The sequence below is a fragment of the Struthio camelus genome, chromosome 2, assembly GCF_040807025.1.
Source record: "Struthio camelus isolate bStrCam1 chromosome 2, bStrCam1.hap1, whole genome shotgun sequence".
NCBI classification, from domain to species: Eukaryota; Metazoa; Chordata; class Aves; order Struthioniformes; family Struthionidae; genus Struthio; species Struthio camelus.
This window is the reverse complement of record NC_090943.1, coordinates 136,923,084-136,936,139: the sequence shown is the minus strand read 5'-3', so window position 1 is coordinate 136,936,139 and position 13,056 is coordinate 136,923,084. Positions and strand designations below refer to the sequence as shown.

Here is a 13,056-nt window from a genome sequence, read left to right as displayed (position 1 = left end):
GTACGTTCCACCGGACTCCACAGCAGAGGTAATTCTGCACGACCAACCTGCAGCACAAACTTTTGGTTTAAGAGCTCGCCAGGACCGAGCTGGAACACGCTGCCACCGAACCGCGCAGCTGCCCCATCCACTGACCCCGCCTCATCCTCCACCAAGTGAAACCACGAGGCACCGACCTGCCCCCGCCCGGCCCCCTGCCAGCCCCGCCGGCCCGGCCCCCCCCCCGGGGCCGCAGGGCGGGGGAACCAGCGGCACGGACAGACGGACGGACGGACGGACGGAGGGACCGACGCCCCAACCGAGCGGCGCAGGGAGCGCAGCGCCCCCGCCAGGCGGCGCGGGGCGGCCGGGGAGGGGCGGAACGGGCTGCTCCGGCCCTGCGGCGCCCGGCGCCGTTTGGCGGCGGGTCGCGGCGCTTCCGGCGGAAGGCGGCGCCCTGCGGGCCGGCGCGGCTCGGCGCCTCCGGTCGGCGATGGTGCCCGAGGCGCGGGGGCGGCGCGTAGCGGAGCTGCTGCTGCGGGCGGGCGCGGCCCGCGGCATCCTCTGCCTCTGCTCCCGCGCCTTCGTCGAGTGAGTAGCGGCCTGGCGGCGGGGAGCCGGCCCCGGCCGCGGGACGGCGGGAGGCCTGCGGGGAGGGAGCCGGGGGTTGCTCGGGGGAGGCCGGGGTGCGGGTGGCCCGACGGTGCGGGTGCGCGGGGGCCGGGCGCGCTGCCTGCGGGCAGCGCCGGGGGGCTGCTGGCTGCGCTGTGGGCGCCGGCAGCGGCCTGGAGAGGCGGTTCACCGTCTCGGCTGGTGGGTCTGTACCGCGCTCCGGTCCCTCGGCGAGAGCTTTGCAGAAGTCGCGTCCAGCAAAGTCGGTCCGCTCCCTAGGAAGTGCCGGCAGCGCGGGGTTTTTCCCGTGTGTTTGAGCTTGGCAGCTCAACCTGCACCTTCACGGTAAGGCTTCGAAACGGCTTTTCCGATCCCTAGAAGCGGCTACAGGCTGGCAGCAGTTCTTGAGAGCGAATGCGCTGTGGATGAAGGAATTCAGGCCTCCCAGAGCCAGAAAGAAGGACCAGGTTTCTCAGCTGCAGGCAGGGAGGCCCTGCTCAAGGGGCTCTTTGTTAGGAGCGTGCGATGTTTGGAGAGGGCGAGCGCTGCTGGATCCCGGCGCTCCTTCCGCAGCCGGGCGCTGGAGTCCCGACGTTTCTCTTCGTTGGGTGGATGTGGTAACTACCCAGGAACTGTGGGCGCAGTTTGTGCACAGCAGTCTTAGCTGAGCCCTGAGAGGTCATTGCCAACGGGACCGAATTGGTAAAGGCAGAAAAACCTCCATCGTTTTGGCGGCCCTCGTGGGGCAAGCGCCATGGGAAAGCCGGAGCTTTTGATCTTAAAACAGAGTCGGGGTTTAACCGAGGCGTCCACAGAGATGAGTTGCCTTCAGAGTTTGAGTGACAGTTGGGAAATATGCAATTTTGGACTGAAGACATTAAATTCGACTTAAGTGGAAGCCTTCATGGCTCTGCACCTAATTCCCAGGTACTCTGCATAACAGCAGCATTTTCTGAACATCTGTCATGTAGGCTTTTTACATGGTTCATCAGTCTGTGAAGTGTTACCTTTCTCATTTTTATCCTCTGCTTTGTGTATTTAGTGATGACGATCTGCTTCAATGTCTCTTCCTTTTTATAGGGATCGAAAATTATATAAGCTGGGATTAAAGGGATTTTATGTCAAAGAAGACAATGATAGTACAGGTAAGGTAATAAAATTACTGTGATAGAACGTGCAGTCGTGTTTAAAGTGAGTTATGTTTGGTTATTTAAGGTGCAATGGGAGTGTGTAGCTGCCAACCTATATTTTTTGTGCTTATTTCTGTCTTATTTTCACTGCTTTCAATATGGGGGCAGATGTGAATAGTAATGTCATAACTTAACATAATTTTCAAGTTACTGAAAGGTTGTGCTAAACTGAGCGCAATGCTTATTCCTGTCCACAGAGACATAGCAGCTCACAAAACCTCCAATCTGCAGAAAACACATTAGCTTACAAGTGCCTGACCTGCTCTCAAGTAATCACTTCTACTTCTCTAACTCAAAAGTAAATTACGTAAGGGAGAATCTGTGGATCCTAGATGGTCATCTGGGGCACTACCGTCCTGCTGCCTCTACCCCAACTGACGATGTCAGCTATTGCTGATTAATCTGCTGAGCAGCAGAGTTGGTCCCAACAGTGGAGGAGAAGCAGCGGCCCTGATGGAGAAACTGAGATATGCGTGTACACAAGGGAGCATATGATGAGCACCAGAGGAGTTAGTTTCTTGCTCAGCATGCTTGTATTTCTGGAATGATCATGTTGCATGCTCTGGCAAATTCAACTTCGTTCCGTTGGTCCATCCTCAGAATGCCCCACGTATGCCTATCTGAACATAATTACTTTGGTATCTCTTTTTTCCATTCCTATCTTCCCAGCTCCACCATCGTACAATAGCTTGATTTCAAAGGAGGAAGTCTCAATGGTAAAGGAATACCTGTTGAGGCTGAGAAAGAATAGTGCTGCTTAGATGAAGGAAATGTGAATGGAGTGATGAAGCAGAATCCAAACCACGTTTTTGTAGATACGTGGCTGAATTCTGGTGAAAGTAATCACTTAAAAAAAGGAGCCTTGTGCTACGTGATGATTTGGCAGTATGTATATCCTGACCCAAAAAATTATTAAATTTTTCAGATTTTATCAAGCCATATCAAGTCTGTATTTTGTAAATTTCATCAAAATACAGTACCTCCTTTGACAGTGGTATTTATCATTTTATATATATATATGATGCTATTTAAAAGGTGAGACGGAAGTGCAAGTAGTAACTCCGTCATATATGGCTGAGCTAATGATCATATATTTCTGAGCTACTTAGGCTCTGTACTTGAAACATTAGATTTTTGTAAAACGGTGTCACCTTTATTAGCCTAGTTTTAAAAGATTCGTAGCAAAAGAGGCAGTCTGTCATATTTTAACGTTGTTCTGATATATGCCAACAAAAAAAAGTCTTGCAAAGGAATTTTCTTTTTATTATATTAAATTTTCTGTTGTTTGTTCAGCAGTTTTGTAGTTTGCTTTGCAAGTATTTGAAATTAATATTTTTGGCTATTGAAGCTAGCTTTTTGTGTCTTCTGACAGTTATGCTCTCTTTTTTTCTAATTGCTTTTACTTGCTCCTTTTCATAGAACGTATGTGTGCATGCATATCATCCTGTGGGCAAAGGCATGCAGAAACTGAGGCCTCATTTGAAAATTTAGCCTTTCTTTTTTAGGATGATGAATTACCATGCTCCTGAAATAGAGAAACCAATCAAATTGAAATAATAACGCAATTGAAAAGTTCAGAATTCATTCCAGCGCTAATGCTGGGTTAAATTTCTTCAAAAGCTAACATATAAATATTCACATTTTTATTAATATTGGTGCTTTGATGAGCTAAACCAAGAGATGAAAGATATTATATCTATTAATAGGTTTCAAATAACTATAGGAAGCTTTTAAATGGGAAAGGAAACTTAAGGGGCAATTCTGTTAATTTTTGTAGTCAGACTGATGTGTTATAGTACCAAAACCAGATTATGTTTATTTAATATAATTGTTCATAGGAGCATCTGAGGAAGAAAACTGTTGTCCCAATGTGACATTAAAGGTGGACGCTCATTATGCTTTGGACCAGGCAGAAGTTGAACTAGACTCGGAGGCTGAGCTTATGAAGAGTATGGGATTGCCTCTGCAGTTTGGTGGACAGTCAGCTCACAGGGACTTTGTGGTAAAACTTCATTCTATTTACTTTGTGTTTTCAAGGTACAAAAGCAAGGGCACGTCTACTCTTCAGTTATTGTTGGGACAGCCTTTTGTGGAAAAAAAAGCCAGCCAAAGTGGCTTTAAGTTACCTAGTTCAAGTACTTCTAGCAATATAGTCATAGCAGCACTGTGCAGCCTGCAAAATTTATCCAACAGTTTAGTTAAACCTTGGCTATGCTTTATGCTTTCATGTCTGAATGGCTTTTGCTACTAGAGAGAGCTAGTTTGAAACAGCTGTAGTAATGTTTGTCTCGACACCTGGTATACTCCAAACTAAGCATGGGTGTTCACACTGTCTGCTTTAGGCATCTGTCTTTAGATATAAAGCTAATTTTTCTCCTATAGCTGATGGAGAGAGCCAGGCTTTTCCAAAGGACAGCAATTAGACTTGGGTACTCTGCTTTCTGTAGAGAGCAGTTCCACTGCAGAGAAAAACTAAGGTTGTACTTGCAAGACAAAAGGTAGCGAGATATTCACATTGTCCACTTTATACAGTATAGATTTCCTAGAGGTGAAAAGGTACTTTTGGGCAGAGTACTCTGGGATTGTCACCCGATTAATTTGTAAATGAGTAGGACAAACTTGGATGCTATTTAAAAGAGTGGCATGTAAATAGACGTTATAGGGATCAAACCCAAAGTGTATATGTATAGAATTCAAACCCAAAGTGTTTATGTAATTTGTGTTGCTATATAGTAATACTGTAAAGAACTTGAATGGAAAATAATATGCTTTTATTAGACTACTGCTAAGCACTGTGCTTTGCACAGTCTATATTAACATGACATTATGAGGAATATGAATGAAAGATTAGTGCCAGTTCTCTGAAACCAACTTCTTCATAGTCCACCTTGTGGCTTTGTCAGTGCAACAAAACTAAAGATTGCAACAGAGTAGGCATTTGGAGTAATATCTGTACACGTCCACAATCTTTTGCCCGTATGATTGTTTGGGGCTTTTTCTCTTCTACCTGTTGAATTTAATTTGTCAGTTTAGGCAAAATTTGACCTGATAAAATTTCTTTTTCTTAGATTTTTTTTTTTATCATTCTACCTTGTTTATGTGTGTAAGCGCATGTAGCAAACTGAAGCAAGTGCAGCGGTATTTGATGGAACCAGCAAGTTACCCTACTGTTTCCTCTCAGTAATAGGTTCTTGCCTTCTGTTTCACTAGATAACTGTCGTAGTTTGAGTTTGTTGTAACAAGTGAAGTGCATTCATTGCACCAATGAAATGGCTCCCTTTTTGGATAGGAGTCTGTTTCTGCCTTTCTACTTCCCTTCCAAAACAGCCTGTAGCGCATTTGGAATTCTAAAGGCAAACTGTTTCCGTGTGTTTCTGTTAGCGTCTCAGGGATATGTGTGGGATGAGAGGAATATTGCACCCTTCTTTTGAGTAAGTGTCTTTAGGCATCTTTAGCCATGCATGAAGAGACTTTGCAAGCAGGGTTTACAGAACTTAAAAGTATAAAGTTTTTTGTAAGCCTGCAAAAGATAAGTACGCCCTAATAAGGCATGAGAACAGCGTTTGCTGGCCAGAGAGCTATCAGGTGGTGGGTGGTAAGGGTCAGCCTGCACAGCCCTCTGAAGGAGGTCCTCGATGTTGCTGAATTACTGTTTTACTGCTGACTTCAACCCAGTGATCCAACAATTCGTGACTAGCGTCCCTTTAGAATTTTATATTGTTCCTTGTTGGTGTTCTTCCTCTTGAATCCTTGAGCTACTAATGTCTTCCATGTCAACAATCACGCAGTCTGTAATTCTGCCTTTTTTATCTCTCTACAGACTTTCTCACAGCTCTTTCTCACAACTTTTTCAGAAGTGTGAGCCAAGGTTATGCAGCTGGGCCATATCAGAGTTGGGCTCAGGATCCTTGAAACAACGACAGCTGAACCTTTTGAAGGCGGAAGGCTTATAGTGGGGTTGTAGCAAGAGGGAGGGTTACAGCAGAAGCAGAAATGTACTTGGAAGGAGGACAAGGGAAGACTGCATATATGCTGTAAGCTTCTGCATATGTTCTTTTTTCATTATATTTCAGGCAATAGACAGTTATAAAAAGAGAAATACCATGAAGATCATGAAAAAGAAGAAGAAAAAGAAAAAAGAGTTACAGCAAAAACACCACTGTGATATGGAGCAGGAATGTCATGAAAAAGCTTGTGTTGGTCATAACCAATCCGTTTCTGATGAGTCAGCCCTCACTACAGAGCAAAGTGAAGAGAGGGATAAAATTCAGGTTATGAATGAAGGGAACGGTACAAATTCAGGAAATGTTGTTAGTGAGGCCTTCCCCGATGAACTTAAAGAAAAATGGGAGAAGTACTGGAGTGAATATGGAGAGGGCCTTCTTTGGCAGAGTTGGCTGGAGAAGCATGAAGAGGTCAGGTCATCTGAGGCCGCAACAACCTCTGAGCCTTGGAATAGTCCTGACACCAAGGAAGAGTGGGAGCAGCATTATAGGGAACTGTACTGGTATTACTGGGAACAGTTTCAGTACTGGACAAGTCAAGGGTGGACTACGGACAGCTCACGCAATGACAATGTGGAAGTTGGTGGGGTTACCCAGGAAACCAGTCCTTCAGGAAAAATGGACTTTGTTAGCCTAGATGCTGAATGTAGTCAAGTGCTGAACCTGGAGTTGTCTCCTTCTGACGTCAGAAGTGAGGAAACACCTACTTCAAGTGCTGAGGCCCATAATGAAATAATCTCTGGGATCTGTAAAATAAATCTGAATTTGGAGGAAGTGGATCAGAGCAGAGCACCTCTAACGATTACTTCTGATGGCCCTCAAAAGCATAGTTCATCTGACAGTGAAAGCCAGTGTCCTTCTGTTTCAAGCCAGAAGGAGCCATGTGATGGAGGGACCAGGAAAAGGAGTGCTTCTAATGAAAATAAAAGTATTAAGCAGTCAGGTAATACAAAATCAGTTAAAATTCTCTTGGTATTTCTCCAGAAGGGTGCACATAAACAAGATGATGTCTTTACTATGTCATTTAAAAATATGGATTGAGTATTTTTGTGGAATTGTTGTGTATTTAATTCCTTTTTCTTCCCTCTAGTTCTCTGGAAGATCTCTCTCCCATCAAACCTGTGTATTGAATGTATTCTCCAGCCAGAAGTGATTTTAACAAAACGTATTTGTCATAAATCTTCTAAATGTACTACAGAAAGTAGTGAGAGAATAGTGGTAGGCCTTTTTTTTTTTTTTTTTTTTTTGCTGTTGGCCTTGCGGTTGTATCATTCACTGTTGTTTTCTCTCTGATAGTCTAAAATGAATGAGTGAAACTCAGGTTGTCAGTGTTCCCTGTAAGCAGTAGCGTAACATCTTTCCTGTTGTATGGTTCCTTCCGCTGAAGGAGAGCGATGGAGTATGTGAGTTAAGTATCAGCAGCTTGAGGTCAGTTTTAAGGAGAAATGAACTTTGAGTCCGTTGCTAGTGACGACCTGTGGAAGGAAGGAGCAGTTCTGCTCCCACCTTGATCTTTTAGCAGAGTTAGAGTGGGAGAGATGAAAGGAAAATCTGCTTTCCAACAAGAAATGAGATAAGGCATTGGAATCCTCTTGTATTAGAAGTATGTGAATATCTTCAAGAGCTGGTTAGCTGGAAACAAAATTTGAGAAGAGGAAAACAGCTATTTGGAATTTGTATTTTGCAGGCGTTTTATTCTTATTGGAGAGCTGAGGTATTTGAAAGCTGGTCCAGCTTAGGATTGCTAAGACCTCTACAACATAACTAATAGTGGAAGCTTGTATTGGCGTGTTGTCTCCCTGAGCAGAGATAAAGATTTATGTGCTTTGGCACTGGTATCACTTATCAGATTTAGGAAGTCAGACAACGTTAACTGTTTGAAAAAGCTGCAAATGTACTTTTGGCACTGGAAGATAAGGAGTGTATTAGGCAAAAGGAGCTTGATCTTATCTACCTTTTTAGGTTCACAGGGCTCATATCAATCAAAGTCAAATGACAAAGGACAGTTGCTGCTTGGTGACAAGAATGAAGATGAGGAAGAAGAGCCTCCTGAAAACAGACGTACCAAACTCAAGAGAAGGCAAGTCAAGAAATTCAGGCCAACTTTTCTCTCAAATGTAGGAAGGCCCAGAAGCCTTTTGACTTAATAACCCCTACTGCTTCTATTGGGATTGTCAAGTATCACTTCAGTACAAAATCATCTGGCCTTCCGTCACTGTATATCACTTGACCTGACAACAAGCAGTGGATATTTCTTTTCTTTCTTTGCTTTAGAAAAGAATGTGTGGCCTAAATGCAGAGTTCTGCGCAATGTAACATTACTGTTCTTGTTCCACTGAAGGAGACAAGATTATTAAATTGGATGGAATAGCTTGTTTGTTTTAGGTGTAAATAGTGTAGAAGGATTAGATAGATGATATTATAGCTAACGGGGACAACAGCTGATGAAGGTAGTTTGGAAATAGGGTGAACTTACCTCTCTCAGTTCTGAGTAGGGCTTAGTGTTAAATGCTTTGAGAAGTAATTCAGAATAGTTGGAATATTACAGCCCTCATGGATGAATGGATGTTCCTAGAAATGGGTAAAAAAGGTACATGTTCTACATGTTCTACGTATCTACATGAATAGACTGGCATTACCTACCTGTGTGATTTCACCACAGGTGAACTCGCTGGGAGAACTCGCTGAAGTGAGCATATAAATGTTCTCCGTAGGTGACTTTCTTAGTGACATATCTTTAAAATAAGCGTATGGGGGTTTTTTGTTTTTTATTTTTGGGGGTGTTTTGTTTTGTTTTGTTTTGTTTTGTTTTAACAAATAGTAACTTTTCTTCATCTGCATTTTTTCCCTAGCCATGAGCTGGATGTGGATGAAAACCCAGTGGAAGATCCTGAGGAAACTTGTTCTATTTTGGGTTTCAAACGTGGCACAGGACAAAAGTAATTGCTATGAGAAATTCAGCGCTTCTCCACGGCAAACTAGTGCTGTTGATATTATTCAAATTCATCTCTATTCCAGTTTTGTTAAACTATTCGAAGATTTTTCTCAAAATTAGTCTTTGCTCTTGATAAAACTGCAAGCCTTTAACAATAGAGAGAGAGAGAGAGAAGTGCAAAGTTACAGAGGTGAATTAAAGAACAAGAAAAGTGCTTTGAAACAGAAGTACTGTTTTATAAATTAAATAGGATTATAAAGTATCTCTTAAGGTAGCTGTAGTTGCGTAAGTAACAGTGAAGTGGTGGGTCAGCTGGTTAAATCAGGAATGCGTAAAGGTTCTATCTGTTAATGATCTTCTCAGTTTGGAGTCTTGTGAACTTAGACCATAACTTTTAGGCATTTTATATTAGAATGAGGTAACTTTCCTGTTAATAAAATGTTGCCAGTGTATTGATTAGTGAAATTTCATTTTCAGACATATGACCTAGAGACATGGTGGTCACTGCTGCAGAAGCAACGTTGTAGGGTACGGGGTGGACTGCAGCTTAGCTTTAGGGCTTCTGCAAGACGTTGCCAACATAAATTGTTTAGAACATATATATGTTTCAAAAAGGAGCATGTCTTGTTGACAGTCTCTTCTACTTCATAAGAAACTATTTAAGTGAATTGGCTGTATTTTCTTTTTTTGAATTGTAGGAGAGGAAAGTAACTGTTTTGAAGATTCTTGAAAAAGCTTTTTCTAAAAAAGATGTTTAATTTTAAAAATCAAGATATTTCTACATTTCCTGTTCTTCACGCTGATCTGAGAATTGTTTCTACCTAAATTTATGAACCTCTTAGAAAACCATTGAAAAATCTAAAACTAATAATAGTAAATATTTTCATGAAACTACTTCAAGTAAAAATACAGTGTTCATGAAGGTATGCCTGTTCTGCAGCTACTGCAGGTTGTATTTATTTAAAAAGAATCTTCAGGGGGAGTAAAAGTCTCATAAAGAGATCATTTAGTGTAAATCACCTTTTCCAGACGTCTACATTCGTGTTAGAGCTTCCAGATTGGAAAGCTTTCTTTTTTATTTCAGGTATGGTGGAATTCCAGATTTCACCCACCGAAGCGTGCAGTATCTGGAGAAAAATGCAAAACTCAAGTCCAAATTTTTGGATATGCGTAAACCAAGAAAGAGCAAAAACACACACATCTTCTTTGCAGAAGAACCTGAAACAAAATCTTGTCAAAAAAGTAAAACTTTGAAGAAGGTAGGTTTAGTTGCTAATCTTACTGTAATTCAAAGATCTATCAGTTCTCTTAGCTGTTGTTGAATTATGAAAATTAAAAAAAAATGCACAGGGCAGGTGGCATTTTTAAGTGTCAGTTTGGTACTCTTTATTCTTGTATCTTTTGGTTTCTTCCTTAGGGAAGAATAGTTAGATTAGGGTGGGTTTGGAAAGACATTGCAGAACTCTTGGCAGTCTATCAAGAAGAATGTGAGCTTAGTGGTGAAGCTATGTGAAAGTCATTCCTAATGTCTGGGTTGATCATTCTTTTAGAGGTTTCTACCGTCAGTAGAATTATCTGTGGTTTTAAAAATGCATGTGAGTGTGTTTGTCAGTGCTGGCATTTCAATAATAAGAGAAAAATGCTTTTATAAGCATGTGCCAGTGTATTCTATGCAATTCCATATTCTTAGTAATTCGGAGGCAGGAGGAGGTCCTTCTTTTATGGAAAAGGAACAGCACAGGACTTCTTCATGCACTAATTATCCAAATCAGGGGTTTGACAGAATGTCAGAAACAGGGCTGTTCATTCTGTAGACTTTTAGCAATTGTTACTTAGTCCTAATTCTTTCTACTATGTTACAGTGTTCAGTGACATCAACTTTTTTGCTACTAGCTGCACCTATTTTCACCTGTACCGCTTTCCTTCATTTTTTCTTAAGAAATTAGTAATAACGAGGGAAAAATGTGTTCATTGTACATTTTTCATAGTCAAGTCTCTTTAAAATCTATTACCTCAGTTTTTAAACGTTACCTTGTATTCTTCTGGGATGCCTGGCATTCACTAATACCTGATTACAAAACGCTGTTTTCTGGTGCTGGCAACGTATATTGTACTGAACTCAAATCTCATTGCTACAGTTTTTGATCAAAAGCTTGACCATTGCCATTGTGCATCTGAAGCCAGCATAGTTCTTGGAGAACTTTGTGATTATTTGAAAAAAAAAAAAAAAATTACATATTTCCTCAGACTTTCTGGTAAGGGACTTCTGCTGCTGCCATAGGCCTAGCACCACACAGAATAATAGTAATGTTAAAAGTGAGCATCTGCATATATTTTTTGAAGAGTTTGAACTAGCATCTGCTTATTGTTAGAATATCATGGTAAGTTTTCTACTGTGCAGTAAAACACTTTAATACGTGAACTGTTTGGTGCATTTTGGAGATGATGCGGCTGTAGTGTATGAAGTTAACTTTAGCTGTTTATCTGAACTTGCAAGGCAGAGTACACCTTTTTTCAATGCAGATCAGAGAAAAGATAGTTAATGAAAAGGCAGTAATCTTGCTCACTTATGTTGGCAAGTTTATTTATATTTAGTGCATATATTTTTGTGAATGATTTGCTGTAATTATCTGTTGATTTCATGGAGTTTCTTTTGCAGGTAGCTGGGATCTAGTTTCTAAAGACAAGTTGTTTCAAAATGTTGAACAAAGGGAGCAGAGTTAAGGACTTGCATACATTTCTGAATATTTTCACTGTGAATATTTTACTCTTTTCAAAATACATGTAGTATAGATTATATCCAGGGTAGGATGCTTTTAAACTATAATGCTTTTAAACTATATTGTCGTACCTGGTTAACAGCACAGTCTAATGGTGATATTTGACAATTCCAGGTAGAGGAATTCCTAAAGCAAGTTAATAAACCTGTGGAGGAAGTTACACCCCAGAAATCTGTTCCTCAGGATAAAGTAGAGGGATCTTCTACAAGCAGCGACTCAGAGGATCGGGAAAGTGTTGTTACTGCACAAAATGTGAATTCAAATGCTAAAGACCATAAGCCACAGTCTTCCAGCGTGGTTACTTGTGAACTTGCAATGAATAACCTTGAAGAGGAAACAAAAGAAGCAACAGCAAACGGCTCTGTTTCTCAGGGTGTGGGAAAGCAGGAATGTGGTTCTGGAAGACAGTTAGTCTCTCTGGATATTCCAGATTATCTTCGGGTAGAAACAGAAGATGTGAGCCAAGGTACATCTATTTCTTACAGACTGGAAATGCATTGGCAATGGAATTCATGTAGTAATGTAATTTGAGAAAGGAGCTTTATGTGGTATTTATTTATTCTGTTTATTCAAAGAGACTTTTTAAATCCAAATTTTGTGTAGTGCGGCTGGCGTAGAGCTGCAGTAGTGGAACTGAATTGTTTCTGAAGCACCAAAATCCCAGGTCTTGTCTTTAAGTTTCAAAGTAGTTCTCTGTAGATAAACAGCCGTTGTTGGTTTTATGCATGATGTAACAGGTCTCCAGTTTATGCCCTCCTTTTTTCTCTTTTAAGGGTAATTAACTTCAGATAAATGCGTGGACTGTTGGTTTTGCTTGTTGCTGAGCTGTAGGGAGTGTGGGATGTTAAGATTGTTTTCTAGGATAAAAATCCTCCATAGTGTGAACCTTTTCATTTAACACTGTAACCTGAAAACAGGTGATTTTTCAGGTTTCTGCATATCGTTTTATCTTTCCCACGCTAGTTCAATTCTATGAATTTCTAGTGTAAAACTCTTTTGTCCGGATTGTTCCTTCTATGTATATGGACGTTGAATTAGTCTGTGATCCCAAATGTTTGTTCACTATGTAGCGTTTATTGCTGTCAGTTGAAAAAGATGGCTAATGTATGGAGACTATTAAATACGGGGTGAAATGTTATGATCTATAGGACTGTGACAGATATGACAGATAACTCTTTCCCCTTGTTATATAGGAACTTTTTTTTTAAGCCGGAATATTGGGAGTGAAACTTAACACCTATCTACCTGCCAATTACATTCCGAGCCTATGAGAACAGTAATTGTTAACTTCTGCAGTGTCTTCCAGTTGTAGGTGAAACAAAGACCGCAGAGAAGAAGCAGAACAAAAGAAGAAAAAGGAACAGAATTGTACCAGGAAACATACCTGCCGAGATTGCTGCTGACCCCGAGTTGGCCAAGTACTGGGCACAACGTTACAGGCTGTTCTCACGGTTTGATGAGGGAATTAAACTGGACAGAGGTGTGTCTAGTACAAAGCGTGTAGTCTGGTAGTATAAGATGTATCCGAACTGGTGGCCTTTCTTGCAATTTATTAC

General features: G+C 41.4%; 1 protein-coding gene across 7 annotated transcripts in view; it reads left to right on the top strand.

The window, feature by feature from the left end:
* Positions 1 to 410: 410 nt before the first annotated feature.
* TGS1 (trimethylguanosine synthase 1) overlaps positions 411 to 13,056 on the top strand; it is a 28,559-nt gene continuing 15,913 nt past the window's right edge. For 4 of the 7 annotated variants that reach the window (XM_068932690.1, XM_068932693.1, XM_068932695.1 and 1 more), the window contains exons 1-9: positions 416 to 570; positions 1,672 to 1,736; positions 3,620 to 3,783; positions 5,855 to 6,728; positions 7,748 to 7,865; positions 8,638 to 8,724; positions 9,805 to 9,983; positions 11,619 to 11,966; positions 12,807 to 12,980. In XM_068932690.1, coding sequence (XP_068788791.1) covers positions 473 to 570; positions 1,672 to 1,736; positions 3,620 to 3,783; positions 5,855 to 6,728; positions 7,748 to 7,865; positions 8,638 to 8,724; positions 9,805 to 9,983; positions 11,619 to 11,966; positions 12,807 to 12,980 — 2,107 coding nt within the window. In that variant the 5' untranslated portion in view covers positions 416 to 472. Of the gene's footprint in view, positions 571 to 1,671; positions 1,737 to 3,619; positions 3,784 to 5,854; positions 6,729 to 7,747; positions 7,866 to 8,637; positions 8,725 to 9,804; positions 9,984 to 11,614; positions 11,967 to 12,806; positions 12,981 to 13,056 lie in introns of all 7 variants that reach the window. The other 3 variants (XM_068932694.1, XM_068932697.1, XM_068932691.1) reach the window with 2 other exon arrangements.